The 26,447-nt window shown below is 43.8% G+C and overlaps 1 protein-coding gene across 2 annotated transcripts in view; it reads left to right on the top strand.

The window, feature by feature from the left end:
- Window positions 1-26,447, top strand: part of LOC128768667 (glutamate receptor ionotropic, kainate 2-like) — a 103,138-nt gene that overhangs the window by 67,518 nt on the left and 9,173 nt on the right. For both annotated transcript variants that reach the window (XM_053881686.1, XM_053881687.1), the window contains exons 7-14: window positions 6,192-6,335; window positions 8,516-8,623; window positions 8,683-8,796; window positions 8,864-9,070; window positions 9,575-9,798; window positions 16,823-16,941; window positions 19,602-19,819; window positions 20,781-21,006. In XM_053881686.1, the coding sequence (XP_053737661.1) occupies window positions 6,192-6,335; window positions 8,516-8,623; window positions 8,683-8,796; window positions 8,864-9,070; window positions 9,575-9,798; window positions 16,823-16,941; window positions 19,602-19,819; window positions 20,781-21,006 (1,360 nt within the window). The remainder of the gene's footprint in view (window positions 1-6,191; window positions 6,336-8,515; window positions 8,624-8,682; window positions 8,797-8,863; window positions 9,071-9,574; window positions 9,799-16,822; window positions 16,942-19,601; window positions 19,820-20,780; window positions 21,007-26,447) is intronic.

Below are 26,447 nucleotides of genomic sequence, written 5' to 3'. Positions count from 1 at the left end.
ATTAAAAATACGTTACAGGTTTCAAACAAAATCAGCAGGAGAAATAAAACTGTCGCAGTGAAATAAAAGATATCGACTGCCATAAGAAAGACTACCTCGACTGTGGCAGACACATTGATGGTCGACGAAAAGAACTTGTCTTCAAAACCAATTTCTAGCACTTGTTCCTTTAATGGCATCACAGGAAGCTCAGCAACATGGGGTGATCACCTCTCCATCACTGGACATGTGGACAATATACAGTCATCACTTAACCTCTGTGTCTCTCTGGAGTGTGGGAGGAAACTGGAGTGCCTGGAGGACACCGATATAGGCGGTGGAGAACTACCCAACTCCAGAGAGGACAAACTGGATTTGAACCCATGACCTTCCTCTTGTGAGGTTATTGCAATGGTGAAAAATGTGTCTGCTAGAATTCAGAAAGTCACTTTACTGTTGATTTACTTTTTGAAATTCATACACAAGGACAGTCGCAAGGTGCAATTTACGCTCGTGAATTTTTCGTGAATGTTGTGGAGCCTCCATTAGGAAGGCTCCACTAGATGCACAAGCAATCCCGCGTGATAAACGTTGCACACGACGAGTGCATTTTGATGTCTCTGTGGTGGTATTAAAATGGTGTCTCTGTGAGTAAACAGTCACTTGAGGCTTTTACAACGATGACACCAGTGTCAACTGTGTATCTCAACGCAGTACAAGAGGATTGCGGAAGTGAAAGAGAAGACAGAAAAGGTAGAGGAGATCCAGCCCGAATCCCGTTCCCATCTCTGTCTGTCGGACTCTTGGGTTGCAGATTGGTTTCACTTAAAGCACTTAAAACGCCCCACAGGACTCGTGCTCGCCGACGTCTCTCTCGGATTGTTTTTAAATTGAATGCAATCTGCCCGAGCTGTAAGCCATCATTTCATGTCTTTTTCCGCCCTTGATCATCCCCCATTCCACTTGACGCCAGCCTCCCTTTGTTCCCATCACTGAGGGATTTTCAGGAATCCTTCTGCTGCGACGGCGCACAGGATAAATAGTATATAAATAATTTCAGCCAGATTGTGTGCGATCAAGAGTTAAAATATTTATTAGAGATTTCCAGGATTGTTTGTGGAGTCGGAGGCAAGCACGGGTGAAATGTTATCCACCATTCAAAAGCCTTTCCGGGGATCAGAACATATCGCACAAAGTCATTACTTACACAATGTTGCCATGGTAACTCGGAGTCGCTCGTATTGTTTTGTTATTTTATTAAATGGGCCCTTGAACGTCAACCGCTGTGACATGGTGGACGTGGATCCTTGTTTCTAGTGGGAGTTCGAAAGAGAGGCTGCATTGAAACCCAAACCCGAGTGGCTGCTCAGTGCTCAAAGGGCAATCTGAAAAAGTGAAGTAGAGAATGCGCCATCCGGTGGTGAAACGCATACCTTGTAGGGAATAGGTATCGATATCTAAAAATTGACATTTTTGTACAAAGAGTCAGTCCAGTTAGGCACATACCGCCCCCAGCTGGTGGGAGGGAGAACTAGGAAGCAGCACAGCGAGAGGAGACTTGGGACCTCCTCGGTCATCTTCTTGTCACACCTACCCTCCTTCCTCATCAAACTCACCTTCATCTTCTTCATCTCCAAAAAGTCCAAATCATCCAGCCTCCCTAACTTCATCTCCAAATTTGAGCTGTCCCTCTCAAGGGTGTGCCAAAATACCGATACTATGATATCTCACGATATTTTGGCCCGCCCTACATGACCGATGCACAGGCGCCAAGTACCGATATAGAAACAATAAGCATACGGCCGTTCTTGCACAACAGCCTGCTGCTGTTCTTAAAGATGCCACGTGGTGGCGCCGATACATCTGCAAAGGGCTAATGCGGTGGTAGCTTACCTTTTAGAAGTGGGGGAAAAGAATAGAGTGGTGGATGATTCGCAAATAAGGCGTTGAACCTGGTATCAGCAGTGTTAGCGCCATGGAGCAGTTAGCCTCTTGCTAGTCAAGTCGCAGCTCAAGCAACAGCCACTGTTGTGAATAGTATATTTTCTTTTTCATGGTTGTTATTCATGTATCATGATATTATCATTATCACGAGCAAAATGTCATGACAGTATCGTATCTTGTCCTGTCTATTCACTGCCAGTGACAACCTTGGTGTCACCATCTCTGACTCGTCTAACTCTGACTCTTGAGTCTCCAAACCGTACATCCTGACAGTGACTATTTGTTTCCGATAATGCTTGCTTCTCATTCACACTGCTCCCCTGAAGAACACTACTTCCACCCCGCCCACATTTTGTTCTTGACCTCTTGTTATCTCTATCCATTTCTTTCGAGGCATTGTTAGCATAGAGGAGCAGTTAGCCACTTGCTAATCAAGTTGTGGCTCATACACCTAAGTGTAAAAAATATAAACTATACCTGTGAAAGGTATATTTTGTTTTCTTGGTTGTCATTCATGTAGCATGATATTATCATGACAGTATCGTATCGTGAGGGACCTGGTGATACCCAGCCCTCTAAGGCACTCATTTCTGATCTTGTCCTTTCTTGTGTCTTCACCTCTGACTCCTGACTCTCAAAGCTGTACATCCAGACACTGGCTTCTTCTTCCGATAATTCTTGGTTTCATTCACGTTGCTCCCCTGAGGCACAGCATTTCCACCCTGCCTGCACTCTCTTCTTGACCTCTCGTCACTTCTCTCGAGGCAGTGTTTCAGCCGTGGTTTGCGATCAAGTGCTACTGGCCAGGAAGATAAATCTAGATAATAGTCAGTTGCAGCACGTGTGTAATGTTGCGTACTTGGAGCTAACGAGTTTCCAAATGAATGTTTGACCCGGATCTTAAATTGGACTTTTTATCTTACGTGGCTGTGAGCCGTCGCCGTTCCATTTTCTCTTCGTCTTCGCTGCACTGTCAGACTTCGTTCTGCTCAATCGATCCCAAGTTTGGGTGGAAAGATTTCTGAAAAAGAAGAGGTCTCTTTCCTCTGAACCTTTTTCTTCCTCAGTAGAGAAAACTTTCTCCTGTCATATTAACTGCACGCTGAGGCAAGAGCGCCTCAGCTGCCAGCAGATCTGACGTCAGCATGTGATGTGCCAGGAGACTGAGCCTCCTCTGGAGCTAGCTCATCTGGCTGAGCGGCCATCTATCACACATGGAATGCATTACATCATGTGGCCGGGCCTGCCATGCAAGGTGCGTCCGGGCTGGATGTGGATTTTGTCTCGGTCCTGGACTTGGAAGAGGGCCGACCCAGTGAGTTGCGTGTGGCTCTTGGTAGTCACTCAGATTATCCTGAGACGGCAGGAAGGTTTCATCACAATTTTATGCATCTAATTGGCTTTGTGATGCCGCAGGGATGAGGATCAGCACAGTGGCACTTAGCTGGAGGCTAATGCAGTTACACCACGCAGGAAACTCTTCCAGGCTCATCACATATTTGTTGTTTTAGTCCTAAAAATAGACATTCGTAAGTTTGTTTTTCGTAAAGTCTGCTCCACATATTTATAAAACAGTGTCAAAATGACATGACCTTGAATTCAGATTTTTTATTCTCTTTTTTTTGGGGAAATAATTTGTATTTTACATCATATTAAATCTCCTGGGCTGCAACGACAAAATATTCCTCAGTTATTTTAGGGTGTAATGGAATTAATATTTAATCATTTAGTACAGTAAAAAATGTGAGGTGAGGGAAAGATTCAAATCAAGTTTGTATCTGAATGTTTAGTGAATTAAATAATGAACCTGCTGCTTTAAGCACTTCAATTAAGCATTTGAGTATTGACTCGACTGCTCAAAGAATGGATGAACCGAAAGGCAAATTCTCCCTAATCAGCCGATGGAGACGCGCGCACACACACACACACGCGCGCACACACACACTTCCTGCTCTGAGCGAGCAGATAGGAGCCGACAGAAGCTGTTTCTCTTCCCCAAGAGTCAGGCGGGATGAAAGGGCAGCGAGCTGACTCTCCCTTCCTCTGTTCTGCAGCTTCCTTTGACACCAGCACTTCTAAAAGCACAAGGATTCAGGGACCCACAGGACACACACGCTCACACACAGCTCCCCCCTTTCAGGTCTTTAAAAAAAGTTCCTCAAATTGCGGCTTTAAATCTTGAAACTGTCCCTTGTTGCGGTGGGTCGGGTGTAATCCCCTGAAATGTTCTTATATTGCTACATGCGGTGCACAAGTGAGAAAGTGTGGAGTAGAAAACCTGACAAAAGAAACATACTGCAGCAATATAATAGCAAAGTATTTTATTGTCATTTAAAGAACCGAAACACATGCCACCTCCCGCACACTTCTGAGGGAAGTAGGATAAATAAAGATATGATTGTTAATATCATTTTCTCCGTGGCCACATCCACCACGCGTGCTCTGTGTAATCTGTCACACTGTCCTGCGGTTGGATCATTCTGGACTTGTCAAATGAGATCATGGCGTTGTTTCTCATCCGGAGCCGAGCCAGAGACGAGCATCTGAACTGAGCTGCGTGGTGTTGACCTGGGTAAATCGCCTCTTTAAATCGCAGAGACAGGCGGCGTGAAAGTAGTTCAGAGCTGAAGATGTATCTGTCGGGAGATTTCAGTGGCCAGCGCCCCCGCTCCTGGTAGATATATAACCGGGGTTATACGAGGCGGCCATCATCTGCGGGTGTATCTTGAATTATGCAGTCAGATGGAGTCTTGCTGTCGGAGTTGTCCCGTCTGCGCTGGTGCCTGCTGTGGGTTCCCTCCTCTCCGGGGAACAGTCACGCCCATCAGGAGTCATTAGCCGACGCTGAGATTTACCCCCGGCCGAGGTTTTCGGTTCGCTCGCTCGCCGCTCTGCGACTAACAAGCTGCGACAGAGCAAGAGTTATGGAGGCGGTTGGTGTTGAAAGTCCTAATTCATGTCCTGATTAAACAAAGATGTCTGAATGTTGCAAACGTCAGTGGTCATAGTAATATTCCCAAATTCCTAAACATGATGGTTGCATTTCAAGACCTCTCTTGTAGCTGCCGTGTTAAGTATACACTTAACATGCTGTCAAACAAACTAAACAAATGATTTCCTTTGCTTCACACACTTCAATGTACATCTGTATTTTTAAGATTTTAAATGTTTTTCTTTTTTCTTTTTTTTTTTTTTCCATCGTAGCCATTAGCACCACAGCTAAACACTAGAACGTTAATGCATTTAGTTTGGTGAATTCATAAAAAAATATATATAAAATTCAAACATATATATATATATATATACTCACAAGTAACATCCGACTTACGACCTGCTCGACTTACTTACTTCCACCCATACTTACGACCACAGCCAGCAGATGCTTATTGTTTTTTATTCAACGTCTAGCACCGCAGCACGTAGCAGCCCAGCAACGTGTACGACAGTTACGGCAGCACAGCAATCTACCACTACAGTAGCACCTATAACCCTCGCGTCGGCTATTTTGAATGGCATTCGACTTATGTCCAATCTGACTTACGACCGGTTGGTTGGAACCAATCCCGGTCGTAAATCGGATGTTACTTGTTTGATTGACAGGTTGCAACTAAAAGCCAAACACTGATGGCGAGGGGTGGATTTTTGGCCATCTGGTTTTCTAGTGATTCTGTTAGCATTAGCTGCTAACATAAGGTCCGAATTGTGTGAATTCAAATTCTGCTGGCAAATAGTAATTATAACCATGTGCTACTGTTTTCCAAAAAATATAAAATTTAACGTCACTAAAAGTAGATGATACAATTAACAAAATATTTTTGACATTTTTTTGAGTGATGGCTTCCTGTCTGAGCTCAACAGTTCAACCACCTTCTCTTCCATTGATGTTGGTTAAGATAATATTCTGTATGAGTCCATCCACACGTATTTGCTGATGCATTGTGACCACACCGGAATATATTAATATTGACCTAATTTGCTTAATGATTTGTACTGTATTGCTTTATCAATATAAGTATTTGCATAAGCGAGCATTTTTTGATGCTAAAAGCTTCTGGCTCATGATGCACAGTGCGTAAAGGCTCAAAACAATTCCGATTCAACAGAGTGAAGGGAAGGCTGAGATGGTCCTCCCGCACTCGACCAGTGAACTTGAGACGATTGCGACCTCCTTTGACATAAACTCTGTTTGTCACTGTCAGACTGTTACCCCGAATATCGACTTGAAAATGTGGCCTGTCGCTTGACGCGGTTGCCTCTGTGTGTTGCAGACCGACGCCGCGCTGATGTACGACGCCGTGCACGTGGTGGCGGTGGCGGTGCAGCAGTCGCCGCAGATCACCGTCAGCTCCCTGCAGTGCAACCGCCACAAGCCGTGGCGCTTCGGGGGCCGATTCATCAGCCTCATCAAGGAGGTAAGGTGTCTGTCGACCTCTGACCCCCAATCTGCTGAAGTTTGTGATAAGACATTGATTATCCGCTTCAATTAAAATCCCTGGAAACCTGTCGGTCACCTCCAGGACGGATTTAAATCAAAGGTGCGCAGGCAGCCTCCGCATATTTTCTCATATCTTCAACCATCCTCATTTCAAAGAGTCCATATCTTCTCCTGACTCTAATCAGAGTTGGCCATTTGCTTTGTTCTACAAAGCTCTTTCATTCTGTGGATGGAATCATCGCAGGTAATTTGCAGAACGGGCTATTGTGCTATCTGCCCCCCCCCCCCCCCCCACCCTCCTCCTCCTCTCCCCGCAGCTGATATTGCTCTCGGTGCTCCGGCTTTGAAGTGAAACTTCAAGCACAATGAAACGACACCCGTAATGATCTGGTACCTGTCAAATATGCCGCTCTCGTCTGCCTGGGTTATTTGTGATTGTGATGGACGAGGGTGGGCCGCTAAGAGGAATTCATCATTAAGAAAGAAAGAGCCGGTTGCAGTTTACCAGTGGAGAGCCAATGATTGGCTTTAATAGTGTTTTTCGTCCTCCTGAGTCACCTCTCAGTTGTTTAATGGGATTCCTTTTCCGCAGGAAAGAGCTAAGAACACAGTCATTAAAGAGGAGATGAAGTTGTGTTTGATTTTCGCAGGACGCAGCGCACACAAAGGGGAAGCTCTGAAACACATTAACACATCTGTTCACACTATCATGAAGTCTACTTATCAGCTTGTTATATTTCATAGCAGTAGCAGTGCTACTGTACATCACTGGCCTCCTGACACTACTGTTGCAGTCAGTGGTGCTAGTGCTACTACGATTAGCGCTACTGCTTCTGCGGTAATACTGTCAGGTGTAAGGGGAGGTGTTAGTATGCTGCTCCCCACTTACCTGCTCGAGGAATGACGTCGCAGCCATGTTGAGTGCAGCCAGTTCTTGCCGTCGGAAATGAAGATAGTGACGTCCGTGAAAGCTATTCTCACGGCGTGCCTTGAATATAAACAACTTCTTGACATGCTTAACATGCTTTTGCAACTAGAAAACCCACAGGGCGAAGCAGGATGTATTTCTTCTTTTAGCGTACTTCACTGATTCAAGACTTCTACTTCCTGTTTAGGTTCTGGGTAGCCATCTTGTTTGCGTTCTTGGGGTGGTGAGAACTAGAAACAACTAGAAAACCCACAGGGTGAAGCAGAATGTGTTTCTTCTTTTAGCGTACTTCACTGATTCAAGTTGACTACTTCCTGTTTAGGTTCTGGGTAGGCATCTTGTTTGCGTACTTGGGGTGGTGAGAATTTCCCCACCTTTCACCCTGTAACCAGAACAGCTGATGGAACTAATTTAACTCCATCATGTCACAACCACCATCACTACCTAGACTACTCGTATGACTGGTAACACAACCTCAACTTCTACTGTCGAGCCATGTTTATTTTGCTTGATCACAATCTAGCCAACGTCCCGCTGCTAAACCTTCTGAACAGCAGCGCACAGTTTCGACTGTACCTTTGTGATGTGTTTTCTGTTCAAGCTTTCTTGCAAGGAAAGTTAGAACTCACTTTGATGAATGGAATTTTGAAGGCCAGCAGAAGCATTAGCCACCATCACATACATGGCTGCTGCAAGTGCTGGAAGTAAAAGCAAATTCAGTCCAACAAATATCTGCTCTAGTAATGCACAAATGAAGTAAATTCTACCAATTGTAGGTATAGCATAATACAACACAATATGTTGGCATTAGCGACTTTGTGCTAACGAATATAGCAGACGTGGTTTAAATACTAACATTTAGGTGTATATAAAATATTCTCTGAATGTACTACATCGAAATGCCATCACTTGTAGTGGGGTAAACATTCAAAGTACCCCCATTTTTTTACTACTAAGTCCATGTACAAGGTGTTTGTATTTCATTACCCACCACCCCGGATGCTACAGCAACATAGCTTTGATGCTAACATCCTTAATGTGAAACTACTACAGTTACTTGCATTATAAAGTTACTTGTTGTGCTGTAGAACCAATGGAAATAGTCATTAGCTTTAGCAGCAGGAGTTATTTTAGGAGTTGAGATGTGGGAAGTTTTCGTGAGGTTATTGTTGTTCGCACTACTGCAGTTGCTGATAGCATAAAGAGTATTGGTACTATGGCTTCCGCAGGCTCACTGGGATGGCCTGACGGGTCGGGTCCTCTTCAACAAGAGCAATGGGCTAAGGACCGACTTCGACCTGGACGTGATCAGTCTGAAGGAGGACGGACTGGAGAAGGTGCGTCTGGGATAGTGGATTTCAGGCAGCACAAAGGTGACACTGTGATGCTTCAACAGATCGGGACGTGGGATCCTCCCAGCGGCCTGAACATGACCGACTCGCACAAAGGCAAGACGTCCAACATCACCGACTCTCTGGCCAACAAGTCTCTACGCGTGTCGACGATTCTGGTGCGATTGCAACAAAAGCCCATGTGACCATGCAGAGTCTTCCTAAGTGATTCTATCGTGGTTGCAGGAAGAGCCGTACGTGATGTTCAAGAAGTCGGACAAGCCTTTGTACGGAAACGACCGGTTCGAGGGCTACTGCATCGACCTGCTGCGGGAGCTCTCTGGAATTCTGGGCTTCCGCTACGAGGTCAGGCTGGTGGAGGACGGGCGCTACGGCGCTCTGGACGAAGGGACGGGCCAGTGGAACGGGATGGTGCGGGAGCTGATGGACCACGTGAGTTACTCTTACACGTTTGCCAGTCTGTCGGCAAGTTCGCTGAGGTTATTTATTTGACAAGTTTTTACTTTCCTACGATATTCTATCACTTCCCGACCTCATTAGAAGTCAACTCGAACTCACTTCAGCTTTAAGTATAATTATCTTCGTTCTTAAGTGACGTCAGACCCCGGGACTCATCCGGCGAGGAAAAGAAGGCTGAGAAGAAGACGCGCTGTCTGCTTATCCCTGAGGGCAGAGAGTTAATCTATCACTTTTTAATTTGATCCCCCAGATATTCCTCCTGTGACACATGACCCCTCTAACAGGTCCCATTTATGTCGTCTGTAATTTCCATAAAGATTGAACCCGGCCGGTTATTTCCACCCTGACCTCTCGGCTGTCGACAGAAATCAGATGTTAATTTCATTTGTTTTACGGCTGGATCTTTTTAAACGCCCTCCTCCTCCAGCCCCCCCGACTCGTCCCACCTCTCATCCTGCCCTTATTATCTGGTTTCAGAAAGCCGACCTGGCAGTGGCTCCTCTGGCCATCACTTACGCCCGCGAGAAGGTCATCGACTTCTCCAAGCCCTTCATGACGCTGGGAATAAGTATCCTGTACCGCAAGCCCAACGGCACCAACCCGGGCGTCTTCTCCTTCCTCAACCCCCTCTCCCCCGATATCTGGATGTATATTCTGCTGGCTTGCTTGGGTGTCAGTTGCGTGCTCTTTGTCATAGCCAGGTAACATGACCACTCCCCTCTCTTCCTGCTCTCCTGTTGACCTCCTCGCCTGTTTGCACACGCTCACTAACGCACATTCATGCACCTTTAAATCCAACCGTTGTTATTAATGCATGAAGGATTAACAGTTACATATAAAGTATATAAAGTATAAAGTAAGAGTATTTCTATTTTTTTTTTCGATACTATTCTTCACTTTATTTTTAAACAATACATTTTAATTTGATGTATATATATTTTATTATTTTTTTATTTTTTTAAATGAAATAAACAGTTTTGTATATTTTATTATTATTGTTTATAGATATAATTCGTGAAATTGGAATTTTTATTTATTTTAATTTCCACTTGATTGTTTAATTGAATTATTTATTTAAATTATGTTATATTTTTTTCGCTAAAAAAATTGCATATTTTTTGTCCACTTCTTTTTTATTCTTGTTTTTTTTCTATTTGTGATTGCAGTGTATATTTTCCTTTTTTGTCTATTGCACGAATGACGTCATTGATTTTAGTAGCAGAGGTTGAATAACTTGCATTTCCCCGAAAGGTTCTTGCTTGAGATTCCGACATCTCTGATTGAGTTTTTTTTTTTTTTACATGACATTAAGCAGATTTCTCCTTCATGTACTCTTAAATTATAGTTCTTGCTCCCTGTGAAAGCTATTAGCATTGTGAGCGTTGAATAGACGCTGCCAATAATTTCATGTCTAATGAGTCCGACTGCTACCCGGTGAGATTAGCCATTAGCTTTCTTGCGTTGTCAAGTATATTCCCACCAATATTCTTATAAATATTCAAAGCGATTGATGGAAGAAGCTGTCAGATGTAACGGGCTAAATGGAAGAAAACATTTGAGAGAATGAAATAGAAACGGCAGCATGGTGTTAGCTTGCGCAGCATGTGTCAGCGTTTTTTATTTTGAGCTCATTCAGATGCAAAGTGCTGCAACTGATCTATGATTAGGCGCTGAACTCCGGATAAAACATTTCTAACGGCGGCTGAGACTCCGCTGAGAAGTTTCCAGCCCCGAATCTGATTCCTCTCACGGCCGCGCCGGCATGACTCAGCACTTCTGAGACCAGCTAGCCTTCACGTTCCGCTTCTCTTGGTCGGCTCCACGCTTCCCCCTCCTGCTGCATGATGGACCCCGACAGATGTGTGCTCACCTCAGCACCCCCCCCACACACAGCACCCCTCCCCTCTCCCACCCACCCTCCAGCTCATAATTAATCTTGAGAGTTTTGGGGTTTTGATGCACGTCGGCTGGAATGTTACCGGCACAATGATCAGTGGAGAGGAGAAGCTGCAACTGTCACCTAAGTTAGTCCAGAATATGCAAATTGAAGCTGTAGCCTCTATCTTTTGTTCCACACTCGGTAAGTAATTAGCATGTAATTATATTGATATTCATCTTCCTGTAATGAAATGGCCTCGCCGCTTCTATTTAATTAGGATTCTCTTCCCGGCTGCCTGGCTGGGACTCTCTCCGCCCGACGCGCTGCTCAGAGAGCGTTCATTCATATTTGTGCTGAATTAAGTAGCTGCGACCATCTTCAGGAGAATTATTCATTCAGCGATTGAGATGGACCGATAGCTTCAAGTTGTTGATCCTCACACAAAAGTGGCGTTTATCCTGAAAGTCACAGATTTTTTTTTCAAAGGGAACATTTTTTTTGTTTGGTTTTGATCCTTAAAACGAGACCCAAGACAATTCTATTCCTATTCCATCGCTCATGAGACGTCCCTCTTCTCTTGTCCCTCGGTGCTCTGCCATCACAGTTGAACACCTCACTGAGGGATCCGGATACCATGCTCTCCTGAGCATCTGTTCTGCTTTGAGTCTCTCATGGATGACTATGAGTGTTCAGACACGCTTCTTTTGAGCTCCACTCAAAGTATCAAATATCAGCTGACTGACTGGAGAGCTTTGTCTTTTGGCTCAGCTCTTTCCTCACCTTCTTCAGCACAGTTATATTTATTTTTTTGCCATTTTAATATGATATATAATGTTCTTTATTTAAAAATATTATAACTGCTTTGATGTATTATTTTACCAATTGGCATGTATTTATTAAAAATAATAATTATAATTTAAAATAAAAATAAATAATTATATTAAATTATGTCATATTTAAATATGGTCAGGCCACATTTATGAATGACAGCAGTGTGTATGTCTCATGTAGCCTAATAAATGAACTAATTTCAAAGCTAGCGCTGTAATATTTACATGATTCATTTATCGTTGTGTATTTTATTTGCTTATTATATTTATTTGGTTTAGTTTCATCTTACAATGTTCTGAAGAAGGGGACAATCTATATATGGAAAGACAACCACGAAGACACTCACACCTATGGATGTGTTAAGGTCCTCAGTTAACCGCAGTTTCAAGAGAGTGGGAGGAAAACAGAGTGCCTGGCAGTGCACAAGCACAGGGAGGCCTCTGGCTCTGTAGAGGAATCGACCCAGCAACCTTCTCACCGCCAGGCTCGGGCTGAAATATCGTCCTCCGCGGAGACATTTCTTCAGTCTTTCATTCACCTGCTCCTCGTATTGTCGCTGCTGTGATTCCTCACCGCTCCGTGTTTGTGACAGTTCATCGAGCTGTTTCTCTCATAATTGTATTATTGATCACTTAAATTGATGGCTCGATTTCCTTTAAAGCTCCACAAATAGAGCCTGTGGAGGGAGCTCATGAAGTCCCAGTTTCCAACAATGGAACGCTAAGCAGCACTTCCCACACACTGGCGCTCACAAACACACGTTTGTTTCATGACTAAATGTCTCATTTTGCGCTCTGCAGAAAGACGCTCTCCCCTGCGCTGCTTTTCCGCCTCAGTCTGTGCTCAAATTGATTTAACGATGAAACCAGGAGCACTCACCGCGGATGAGTCGAGAGAATCGGATGCTTTGGCAGTTTGTCTTCATTATTTACGTAAAAATGTGTTTATTTCTGGGTGGAAATTCTTCACAAAGTGATGTGGAGGCAACAGCATGAGTGAGAGTCTCTACGGAGCACTTGAACGCACCATCAGGAAGTCTTTGATGGCTTCATCCGTTTAGCTGGTGTCGCTGTGAGAAAGTTGCAGGTTTGAGTCCAGCCTGGGGAAACTTTGTTTGCACTCTGGTTTCCTCCCGCTGTCCTACAGCAACAGAGGTTAACTGAACTCTCAATCGTTTGAGTTTCTGTGAGGTTTTTAGGCCATATTTGACCTGTGATGGACTAAAGTGCTTTACAGTGTGCCCCCTGCCTCTCGCCCCACGTAGCTGGGACTTCAGCCACACATGAGTAGATACAAAGAATATTAATAAATAAATAAACAAAGAAAATGATTAAAGTTGCAAATAGCTTCTAGTTTTGTTCATGAGACACTCAGACTGTCATAAAAATGCCCAAGGAAAAAACTAAAGTAAGAACATAAATTTCTTTAAAAAATTGAAAAACATATATTATAAAACATTATTTTTTACATATTTTATATAATAAATATAATTAAAAATATTTAATTAAAAATACAGATGTTTAAAATTGAGTATATAAATTAAGTATATATATTAGAATACATTTATCCATTTATATTTCTATGCAACATCAACCCATTTACTCTGATGGAAAATGGACAAAATCCTGACCAAAAAAAAAAACAATTTGATGAATCCATAAGTAAAAGAAATCATTATAAAAAAAATAAATGTTAATAATTCCTTAATTTCCAAACACAGTACAAACATGAATCAGATAATTTTGAGAAAAATAATTTAATTACTAAAATATCTGTGGTGGCTTTAACTAATATATATTTATGTATTATATATTATATTAATTAATTTTTTTTTTTTTCAATGAACTTGAGTTTCGTAAAACAAAAAAAATCAATTAATAAAGCAGTAATTCCTCAATTAATTTTGTTTTTTTCTGTCCTTGCTTTTTTTTTTATGCCACTTATGATTGTTATTTTAGCTTTTTATTGGTCATTTTTATCTTATTCGTATAAAATCTCTCGTGAGCTCTTCTAAGACCCTGTTTCCCCCCAGACTTACTGCAGATTGCTGTGTTTGCTTCCAAGCCCCGGCGCTGTGCTGTGACCCCCTTAGCCGATTTTTGTATTTGTTTTGGTCCCTCAAACGAGACGACTCCACTTCAGTAAGAAACAACTCCAATTTTCGTCACAATCTTCACATCCAGTTAGAGCAAATGTCCGCGGGCAGGGAGAAGGGAAGATGCGTCACGACGTGTTTACATGTAATTACAGGCTGTTGCTGTTTGACGGCGACGGCGCCACTCGCTCGCTAACGTCGCCACGTGGCCCGAGAGAAGGACAGATTTATGCCGCCAGTCGCAGTAATTGAATCCAGCAGACAGTAAATGGAGAGATGTGTTTGTGAGGACGAGGGTAGACGAAGGAGAAGAGGACGGCGCTGCGTTTTAGAATTCAGAGTGCAATTCGGCATGTCCCCCGTGCTCCGTGTGAGGAGGTGACCTTACGTCCGCGTGTTCCTGCTGCACAACACGGCCCACAGGAATACAGGCCGACTTCAGGCAAAGGTCAAACCGAGGCGGCGATCATGCTTCCAGAATACACATGTACGCTGAGAGAGGGACAAACAAAATCCAATCAGGCGTGCGTTGTATAGATTTACACCCACAAGCTAGCGTGGAGCACCGCGATCCACACCGACAGCTCGCCTGCGGCGGCAGCGTTTGTGGAGCATCTGCGAGCCGCCGCATAAATAAAGCATCAGAGAAAATATTTGAGATGGATTTGATTGAACCGATGCAAATACGGCGCCTCAGACAAAACCCACACAGCTACCCCGGCACATGCGCACACACTCAGCCTGAGCCTTATGCAAACAGGCACATGGAAACACACAAACACACAGCACCACAAGGCCATTGTGCTGTTGCCGTTCCAAGGAGACCGAGCTCATTGGCATTCTCGCAAATCAGGCATCTTGATGGAGTTGACAGGAAGAATTATAGTGTGTCGCCACAGTCGCTGTAGATGATTCTCCAGCCAGGAAACGGCTGCGGAGGGGAGACGCGCTCAGTACACACCCACAAAACAACAAGTGATAAATCATCTGCACTGATACGAATGAGGGGATATGCAATGAAAATTAACAACTGCTGAGCAATGTTTAGCAAAATATTCTCCCCAAAAGCTATAAATAATGTCATGTAATGTTTAAATGTAGCTACAAAAAAATGGGGGAAAATTCCATCACAACTTAATAATTCAAATCTATAATATTTTTGTTATGTAAAACTGAATTTTAGTCAAGCATTTGAAAATAATTTAAAAAGTATTTGGTGAAAAAAATACACTGTATGTTTTAATTAAGCAAATTATTTTCAATTATGTTGAAAGAAAGTTGTATTTTTAAGTGGCAAAAAATATAAACAAATAAATGTGAGACTCTTAAACTTCCAAATATTGCAAAAATATTATGTTATTATGTATATTATAATTATGTTGTATTTTCATCATGGAAAATAAATAAATGAATAAAATTTATTTTAAATGTTGTAGATTGAATGAAATTACTGAAAAATATAAAAAATAACTAGTTTAGATGCTTTTTGGTCATTGATATGAAACAAAAAAAAAAACAACTCGTGAAAAAAATAATAACTTGCAATAAATGTGTGCTGAATTACAAAGAAAATCGTTCTATAAAACTGAACTCATGCCATCAAAATTGACACTTCTCCCTACACTCTGAATGAGACTGATGGCTTCAACTCTTCTGGTGAGAGAACAGAACTGGTACTGGTCCGTCCATATTTAAAATGTGCCAACCCGCCCTGTCCCACTCCCCCTTAGCCCCGACCCCTCCTTTAGCCCCGCCCTGCCACTGGATTCACGTTCGTCTCAAGTTGCCAAATGCAACTGGTTTGGCCCCTAGAAGAACGCATGCAGTGAGTAGGGGCCCGGTATTGAACAGGTGAGGCACGGTTGTTTTACACACCTTTCTGCATCATATTCCGACAATCCTCTTCCATCTCCAAACCAGAGATGCTTTTGTTGATATTCAACCACCAACCTGATGGAACTTTTTGACTGATGCGTGTTACGGGTGTATTCTCTCTGTGTGTAGAAGCAGAGTGCCGCTCCTGTGTGGAGGTGGTCTAGGCCTTCTGAAGGTCTCCCAGAGACCGACCCAGGACCAGCTGACGCCATAACATCATCGTTCCGACTTTGGAAGTCAAAACCGAGCCCTTCCTCCTAAACGGTTAATTCGTGTGGAAGTTTGGCCACCACTGGTCTGGATGGACTGGCGGGCGAGGGGTGGGGGATCTGAGTGGGCCTCACCTGATGGGACCCTGCAGTCGCCGGGCATCAGCAGCAGCTCCCTCTCTAAACCACTTCAGCACAAACTCAATCAGTTCCCGATGATTAACGCTAACCCAATTACCTTGCACTAATGCCACGCCACTTCAGCTAAAGATAATTAATGAGAAATGTCCACAGCTGACCCGAAGACACTGACAGATCAGCCGGAGGCCTGTGGCAGGGAAGCAGGGGGACGGAAAAAAGCCGCTCATAGGGGGATCAAGGCAATCAGCCAGGAAAAAATGAGGTTGTTGTGGAGGGAATGACGGCGCATTGTGAGAGGGGATAAGGAGGAAAGCAAATGAGTTTGGGGGAGAACAGAGGTGGCGGCGAAGACGCACGGAAGGTGGAGAACTGGCAGCCAAGGAGAACGCCGTCGTAATTGGAGTTGCTGGGGAAAAAGATATAAAGGCTCCTGAGTCAGTGAATCCAAATGAGCTCCGCAGATCATCACGCCGCCCGACATTATTACCGCTGACAGTGTTATTCCAGCCTATTGATCTGGCCGCACAATAAACTGATGGCATTTGAATATGCCAATAAGTTGATCTGCGCCTGAATGATTTACTTTTCTCTCTGCTGGAGCCGGAGCCTCCAGGTGACGGCGATCCCTTTGTTCCACAAACGTGAGTTTAATCCGAGCGCTGAACTCTCCGTCTCCCTCTGCTCTGTCTCCGCAGGTTCAGCCCGTACGAGTGGTACAACCCGCACCCCTGCAACCCGGACTCGGATGTTGTGGAAAACAATTTTACGCTGCTCAATAGTTTCTGGTTTGGAGTTGGGGCTCTCATGCAGCAAGGTAGTTGCCTCAGCCTGCGAAGGGGGACTCTCCGCATCCCACGCGTCTCTCACGTTGGTTGGGTTTGGTTCAGGCCCGCAGCAACAGCGACAGGCTCCTAACTCTCCAGAAGCAGATGCTGTGTCTCCATTTGTAGCTTTTAAAGACAAAAAAAATGCATGATAAAAAAGTTTGATGGAGAGCTGTAAGAGGGGTTGCGCACTGCGGAACTAGGCATGTGAGCGAGAGAGCCGGACCACAGCGCGGACCCTTTTCATCGCCGCATCCCCGAGCACTACACCGTGTCCCCCTGCCTTGCAACACCGTCCTCTCTGTAACAAGAGACGATGGGCTGCTCCCCGCTGACAGCGGGAGGAATGTCAAGACGAAAGCACCAGTCTGGAAATGTCAACACTCTCGATAGCATCTCCCCACATGGTGCGTATGGTACCCGAGAGGTCGCCCGCGATCCACCACAAACCGTAAAAACCTACTTATGAATATATATCCCTTGTGCCTTTGGCAATGGCGAGAGGAAACGGTGGCCAGCGTGTCGCTGCAGCAAACATTAATTACAGGAGCAAATGAAGCTCTCCGTTGATTAAGAGTTAAAAAAAAAAGGCTACATCATAAAATCTCTTTAAAAACCTGACCCACCGATACTCTGATAAAGTAGACTGCTTTCAAGCACTACACATCAGGGGAACTCAAAATAACGCAGTCCTGGATCGGGTCTGATTTGCTGCATATCCAGCTCCCAAATCTGGAGCTCAGCTTCATGTTCTGTTTATAGATTTACTCCTGCACTTTATTGACAGTAGCATCGGTGGACGCTCCAATAGAACAGCATGTGCTCAGCAATTTAAGCCCGTCTCTCATCTCTGTGTTCGCTCTTAAACACAGACCAGGAAATCCCCTGTGAGCACTCCCCAAACTGGAGAGAGAGATGCTCGGCGGTTTGGGTTCCGATTTGAGTGACGACTGTGCTCACTTTTTCTGCTCGGTAAAAGGTACACGGCTTCCCTCTTAAAGTCCACTCCCGGGCTCTTAGGGATCAGGACTGTACTCCCGAGGGAACATTGTGAACATGTCAGGCTGATATGTCCTGTTGCACCATTTCTGGACGGTGCACTGCTAGAGATATGATACAAGGCAGGAATATTGGGGATGCAAATAAGTATAAGGAAGAGGAAGGACTATGTCCATTTGTTCTTTTATTTCAGATTTTATTTAGTAGTTGATATAATATGAGCGTAGTCCTCCAGTTCTTGGATGGATGTAGCATGTTGTGCTAGTTTGCTCTCCAGCTCACTTAGCAGTTGTGAACAAACTGATGCTAATTCTTGTCGTAATTCAGAGGACAAATTTTGTAGTTTAGTATGTGCAAATAGTGGTTTCTATTTTTGTCATGATAGACGGAGAATTTAGTTGCATCCATTACACTCGCAACAGGAAGTCTTTGGCCGTCTTCTGGTTTGCGTCTCAGATGCTTTAGCTCCGTGTTTGATTCTGTTCTTGCTGTACATTTTACAGTTGAATATTCCATATATAGCACAAAAATATCTGTTTCTCCAGAGTCACCAATGAGTCGGAGTAGACTTGTATTTAAATTAAAGTTGCTTTGGAGGTTGAACTTAGTTAAATTGTTATTTTCATGCAGAGCTCAGGCTAAGTACGAGTCTACATGTCGCTGCTCACTAGCGCCCGCATTTCATCAATTTTTTTTCTGTTTAGTGTTAAGCATAAATTTGACTTAAACAAGTTTATTTCAACATTGATCAAATAATAAAATCTAAATACAATAATATTCCGTTAAATAGGACCAAATTTAGAAATACTTTATAATTTTATTTTTGAAACTCTAAGCATGTACTCAATATTATTTTGCGCATTTACATTTTATTTGATCATATATTTTTTGCCATAGAAATTAAATACATATGCGCATGAAAAAACACACTTTTGTATATCAATTAATTTCACAAACTAGAAATGTTGTATTTCCGTTACATATTATTTACGTTATTTTATTTATTTATTTAGAGAAGTTGGCAACCAGGTTTCGGGTAAAAGGTGATACCTGTTTGATGAAGTGATGTGGGTGACTTTCACATTCTAAGTCTGAAATCAAATGTATGATGGTATATAGAACAAAAGAATGCAAATTGAGACTCAGCAAATGTTTTTCACGCCTGCTGTGACGGGAGTTGGGTTGGGTTGAGAAATGCTGCTTTTGAAGAAGGCGCCTGTCCTCTTGCGCGCGGCCTGTCATCACGGAGAGACCAGTGGGGTGCGGGGTCAGGATGTGAGGTTACCTTGGGTACATGACTCTCTGGCCCAAACAGCCTGCCACGTCTCTCCACGATCAATGTGTTTGAATCTCCTGTGTGTGACTGAAGTGTGAAAACACCTCACTCCCTGAGGACCGACTTAATAGCTCCTTATTTAGCGCCGCATTCTTTAAAGCACTCCTGACTGAGATGGGTGATATTAAGAATGTTTAGATTGCGACAATCATCTTGTTTTGAGAGCGTCTCCTGAGAGGTCTCGGAGCGTCTGTCTCCAGAGGCCCCTCAAGGCGGCGGTGATTGTTGCGAACTTGTTAGGTTAGGATGGAGCTTTTCTGAGATGAAATGTGCCGTGAAGCCTAACCACCTCCGCTGCCGCCTGCTTCACCCCAGGATCTGAGCTCATGCCCAAGGCTCTGTCGACCCGCATCGTTGGAGGCATCTGGTGGTTCTTCACCCTCATCATCATCTCCTCATACACCGCCAACCTGGCCGCCTTCCTCACCGTGGAGAGGATGGAGTCCCCCATAGACTCGGCAGATGATCTCGCCAAGCAGACTAAAATCCTCTATGGTGTGGTGGAGGACGGCGCCACCATGACCTTTTTCAAGGTGAGGCTGGTCATAAGGCTCGCCAGCGGAGTGACATCAGATATAAAGATAGAGGGATGATGGATCGACTGACCGATGGGTGCAAAAGAAAGGTTCAAGGAAGTTATTTAGATGGATGTTGGATGTTGGAGAACAGGTGTTGTTTAAGTGGATGGACCTTGGAATGACATTGGCTGGATGGAAGGATGGATGGGAGGATGACAGATGGGTGGATGAACGGAGGGTCATGCGGATGAATAGATTGTGGGCCGATGAAAAATAGAAAAGTACTCTTATTATCATTCTTTGGTTGGGTTGGATTCATAGTAGAGCAGGGACGGTCAAGTGAACAAATGGAATTGGATAGATGGATGGAGGTGAAGAAGGAAGGGATGAATGGATGGATGAAAGAGAGAAAGGTCAGAAGGAGGAATACATTGCATGCATACATTGCATAGAGAGTAGGCGTGGCTTATCATGAGTTGGTTGGGTAGAGGGATGGATGTAAAGACGAAAGGAGAGTGAAGACAGACAGACACTTGTGGTGAGGAAGAAAGACTGAGGGATGGATAGATTTTGAAGGATGAGCAATGTGGGTGGGATAAACAAGATAGGCCTGTCAAAGGTTGGTCGGCGGGACGGACAGACAGACGGAGGAATGGATGGATTGTGGAATGACTGTGTAACTATGATGGAATTAACTTATACTTGATGTATTTTAGTGTTTTTTTAAAAAGGATCAATGGAGGTATGAAGTCATGCATGGAAGGATGTGAAAGTGAGATCGGCGATTGGTTTGAGTTGGATATATTGAAAATGAATAGATGGAAGGTTGGTGGAGCGATGGATTGAGAGAAGATGGATGTGTTTATGGATTATCAAGGGGAGGGATGGGAAGACGATGGATGGGTGAGAAAACACGGATGGAAATGAGATGACAAAGAAAAAAAATCCCCACATTAATGACTGAATCGATTCACAGAAAACTAAAATCTCCACCTACGACAAGATGTGGGAGTTCATGAACAGCAGGAGGACGTCCGTCATGGTCAAGAACGTGGACGAGGGCATCCAGCGAGTGCTGACCTCAGACTACGCCTTCCTCATGGAGTCCACCACCATCGAGTTTGTGACCCAACGCAACTGCAACCTCACGCAGATCGGCGGCCTCATCGACTCCAAAGCCTACGGAGTGGGAACGCCCATGGGTGAGACGCTTGTTTGCCAACACTTCATTTCCGAGGAAAGATGCCGCAGCAGATGAGCGTAAACAGCTCTGGCGACCTTTATTGACGATGTCACGCTTGGAACGGGTGAACTGTGAAAACGGTCCAGCTTAATGAAAAGAGAATCTCTAAAGAGGTTGGATTCATGGAGAAGGTCAAAAGCCGCCGCGGGCCAATGGAACTCAGGGTTTTTTCTCTCTCTTTCTACTCGTAACGATTTCTCAGAATTATCAACGCTATCTACAACAAACCTGGCTGCTGAGGTGAACACCGGGGAGTCATGTAATCGGAAGCTTCTCTCAGTCCCTGATTCGTCATCCTTGGGCTGCTTCTACTAGTATATTAACCGATTAACTTAGCACATTACTGACTGTCTAACCTTTTCACCAGCTTCACGTCTGGCTTCAGATAAATGTACAGCAACGTAGTGTTGTAGTCAGACCATGTTGAGACCAGAGCATGCAGAGATCAAGACCAAACTGCAGAATACAGACGCATGAGTCAGCCACATAGGCGCACACAGTCATTTCCTTACGCAAAATAAACCATAGTTCTTCAAAATAATCCTGGTCTCTGGATGCTCTGGTCTCAACATGGTTCTGACGGGCCTTGTGGTTGGTGACGCAATTCCAATGGAGTGGCAACTTCTTGATGTACTGCTGTCGTACACTTCCATCTGTTCCATCTGTGACATATGCTGCCAAGTACCAGACAGTGATGAAGGAGGTGAGGATAGAAGTTTAGATAAATGACAATGGAGATGTTATATGGATGGCTAGATGTAATAGAGATGGATGGAAGCGTCGGGTGCGTTGGATTGATAGGCCTCATTTAAATATGAAGTTCATTCGCTTTGGAACAGTGTTGTGTTCATTCGATAGATGTTGGTGGGACAGAGAGGACTTGTTTCGTTTGGTAGCTTATGTTTGGCCTTGACCTTGAATTTCGTCACATCATTTTTGTCTAGCATCCATTCTTCCTCTGATAGCTCACCTCAACAGTCTGAAAAGTTCTGAAAGTTATTGCCTTCCCAATTTAGTTGTGGTCAAAGCTAGAGCCAAACACACCCTTTTTTAGTTGAGTGCTACTGAAACCTTTATTTGGAAACTTCAAAGTAAGAGTCTCCAAGTTCAGGCCAACCTGACATGAGGCGGTGAACATCAGTTTTCAACCTCTTATGTACGGAATTACAGTGGTTGAATTTGCTTTGCCACACAGCAAGTAGGTTGCAGTGGCGTTCTGTGTGAAGTTTGCATGTCTGGTTTCCTCCCACAGTCCAAAAGCATACAAGGTTAACTGAGTACTATAAAGCAGCCCTACTCTCAGCTGGTACTCCAGGGTTATGGCTTACTATTAAGCAACCATATGGTTCTACATATCAACCCTGTACTGTTTGGGGCTTTAAAATCCCTGGAAATATGTGTATCTCAGAGTACTGTTTTTCCTGCGTGTGATCTCAAGTCTCAGCAGCAGGGAGGAGGGTTTGCCGATATCTTGAGTTGCTCTGGGTCCCATCGTCCTCGGGCCATTCACCACTTGTTAGTTTCTCATTTCAGTTTCAATCAGACACTAATATTGACTGATGCCAACAGAGTCGTGATTCTCACACATAATCCGGTGAATTATTGCCCGGGGCAGGAAGCAAGCCGCCCCTGTCCCAAAGTTATAAAGTTTGTTTTTTAGGGAACGGTGAAGGGGACGCACGATCATTGCAACAGCTGAAGCGGTGTCTTTAACTATACATGAGATTTGCAAGAGAGGTCTCCACTGGAAGGCGCATACATTGATATTTTAAATAACAACAACTGAGTCTGCAGTTTCCTCAAGTTATGTTTCAATAAAGCAGCCAGGTCGTGGTGGTGACGGTTCTAATCGCGGCAGCCGTGAAGGTTGGTCTTAAAACAAGGCCAGGGAGTCTAATGCAACTGGCTTTAATGGCCACATTAGTCACCAATGATATGGCGACCATCAAAATACGGAGGATTCATTCAAGCCATCTACATCTGGAGCTGAAATCTGCTGATGAGGACGGCGGAGCGCGGGGGAGGTGTGCGGCTGGCGGCAGTTATAGATCTGCAGGGATGCAATGATTGCTGTGGCCGTAACAAAGCCCAAGTGATTCAGTGAAATACAGTCCCGGAGCGGCGGGGATGGCGATGCCCTTGAGACGGACAGCAGGACGTCAAAAGAGCGCCGGTCCAGCGCGCCGTGTTTTATCCACATTCTGTCGCTCAATCAGAAGCGGCGACGTATTTAAATGCATGAAAGGCGAATAATTAAAACGTCGGCTGCAGAAGTTATGGCCGCCCACTTAGTCATTTCAATCTCTATAACCCATGTTTATTGCACACTATTTCAAAAATAAAGTAGATTGCGGCTCCTAAAATCCCTTTTCTATGAAGCGAAAAGCCTTTTGATACTTAATCACTTCATTAATTTGGATGATTTTACACCAGAGATTTGGGAATTCATAAAACAGTTTTTATCATATCAGAACTTTTCTTAAATGAGAGTACCCATGTTCCTCTAAAACAGACGTGGGCCAAGTACGGCCCGGGGGCCACATACGGCCCTCGTGAAGTCAGATCAAGCTGACTGAAATAACTGACTTATATATATGTATATTATTATTATATCAAAATTTATCTATAGCTTGTTTCCATTATTTTATCCAACCCATAATATATATATATATATATATATATATATATATATATATATATATATATATATGTATATATATATATATATATATATATATATATATATAATTTATTTATTTAGGTTCCCATTTATCTGTTGCTAGTAAATTAACATGAAATATTGTTTCTAGAAAGAGATATAATAAGAAATATTTGTTGTGATTTTATGAATTATAAAGAGTCTCTTGTACACTTTTTGCTATTTCATTTCTTGCGTTATAGTCACAAAATAGGAGTTACATTTAGTGTCACTTTGACTTGATGCCCCACACCATGGCCCCCACACCATGGCCCACCCCTGCTCTCAAAGGTTGCTTAAGTAACAGAAATGCCAATGGCACTTTGAATGAAGGAACCTTCATGAAAGAGGTGGTTTTATTTGTCATAAAGCACTGTTGGTTGGATGCTGTTACCACTCACTTGTGTTACCGGAGGTTGAAATACAGAAAAGTTTGAGGAAACAGATTGTGTTGTGCACAGGTAGCCTCCCACACCATCTCACTCTTACACCTTAGTTTTTACATTCTAAAATGCTAGAGGAAAATGCGCCTGCACAAGGCCCACGCAAAGGCAGTCGCCGCTAAAGCTGCTATCACCAACACCTTTTGTTTACACTGGAAACTAGCAGCAGATACACTTATGTTTATACAATGTCAATGGTGTTTGAAGCTGCTATTGTCTTAACAATGCTACAGAAACAGAAGACATTGAAGTTTTATATTATAATTCCCTGTTTCATCTGCGAGCAAGAGGGCATTCTACTGCAACCCTTCCTCAATGTACACACTTTTTTAAAACAGCCTGTATGTCAATTTGGTGCTCCGTCCTTCTCCATCTTGCGTAGTAATGATATTGGCTGTGACGGTAAAGTCTGTCATCTAATTTGCATATTATGATGCCATCAGGTGGCAGCCTTCGTGAGTTACATTACTTTTATATGAGTTCTTCTGATCCACTGGAGACAATATTTCTCTAAGTCTCTAAGTACAGAAGCAGCCTCATTTCTCTCTCTGATAGAGTAAACTACTTTCATCACTGTGAATCTTTCTCTTCTGAATCACAGTCAGTCAAGTTCACTCCCTTGCATTCTGCTTTTTTCCTGTTCTATCTTTGACAGAAACACTCCAACAAATGTGGCTCTGATTGACGTTACAGGTGTCTTCCATGAGGTTGTGTAAAGTAGTAACTACATCAGGCTTCATCGTTGCAGCTGGGGTTGTTTAAATGCCGTCTTGCTCCTTCTCACAATTCCGACAATGGCTGGGTAAGTTTCAAATGTCAGTTTTCAGCCATAACTCTTTGTGTGGTGAAGAGCAGCGCCTCTTGTTTACTTTCAGACTAAGTTAGGGAGGCCAGATGGTTTGGGCATGTGGCGAAGAAAGGCATTGCTTGAGTGAGAGCATTGGAGATGGAGAGAGTAGGAAGACGTGACTTGGTCGAGGAGGAGCAAGTCCTGGTGGGAATACCGAGGAAGATGAAGGAGAGGTTTTCGTATTGGCTTGCTGGTCTTATTGTTTCCGGAGCGAAAGGTCTGGCCTGCTGCTGGGATTGTCTCCAGCCCTCTAAACCCCTGAGAACTTGAAGTGAAAATCTGAGGTTGCCCTTTTTCTCCGAATAAATCGCTTGAAATTACAGACTCCAGACACAAACGTTCTTCACTCATCTGCTTTCAGCTTGCGCTCGGACAGATTGCCGCTCTCCCTTCTTTGGGATTCTCTGCATGACCTTGTCCCAAATATCATGAAGATCTGGTTGTGCACACAACCTTTCGCTTATAACGTTTGGCCGGCAACTCATTCCCTGCAGGGCGATTCCAGCATTTACCCAGAGCAAGTGGTATAATAAGTCTTAACCTTTTAGTGCTTGTCAGTTTTCTTTCCTACGTCTCGCTCCCAAAACGCAAATGCATCATCTCCAGCTATCGACTTCAGCTGTGATCGTATTAATACTTGAGACCAGACAGGGTGGGAGTGATGGATGTCTCCGGGTGTTAAACATCTGTACGGTATTGTGTATGCGCGGTGTGTCAAGCACTGCTCCATCCCATCCGCGCGGGACACTCTTTCCATATCCTCATCCTCCTCTCTAAGGACCCATCCTATTAGCATTTATCTAAGGAGTGCTTTGTTAAGCCATCATTTATCATTTGAAATATGAGTGGAGCCAGATTCAGTGGACTCGGATTCGTGATAGATCTCCCGTCTTCAAATAAAATGCCTCTCACTTGCGAGTTCATATGCAAATACACTCGCGATTGTTCCGGATCGACTGCACAAGCTAGGGAAACTCCCGGCGTGAGGATGTGAAGAAGTGCTGCAGAAAAATCTGCACCAATTTTGAGTATTTGTATCAACGTCTTCTGTGTTGGGGTAAATGTTCGGCGGCTGAGATGAAAGGATGATGGATGACAACAGATCAATGATGGATGAGGAACGAGAGGGGAATCAACTAAGGGGCTGACAGCTGAAGCTGGATAAGAACAACACACATTTTCAAGCTGTTTGTTTTTGGCCTCAGGAGTTTCAAGGACAAAATGTTTCTATGTTCACGACGAGAAGACGGCGAGAATGAAGAAACGAAACCCCTTCTGTTTTTTTTCTGTGATGAAGAGCCTTACCCTCGAATACCCTCACTTCTGACTTGGTCCATCCCAAGAGCGGACACATTTTAGGATAATCGGATGGTCGTAAGTCGTCTGGCACGTCTTCAAAAAATGTCACA

Source organism: Synchiropus splendidus, chromosome 12 (genome assembly GCF_027744825.2).
Source record: "Synchiropus splendidus isolate RoL2022-P1 chromosome 12, RoL_Sspl_1.0, whole genome shotgun sequence".
NCBI lineage: Eukaryota > Metazoa > Chordata > Actinopteri > Syngnathiformes > Callionymidae > Synchiropus > Synchiropus splendidus.
Note: the sequence above shows the minus strand (reverse complement) of the source record. Positions and strands in the feature narration are given on the sequence as shown.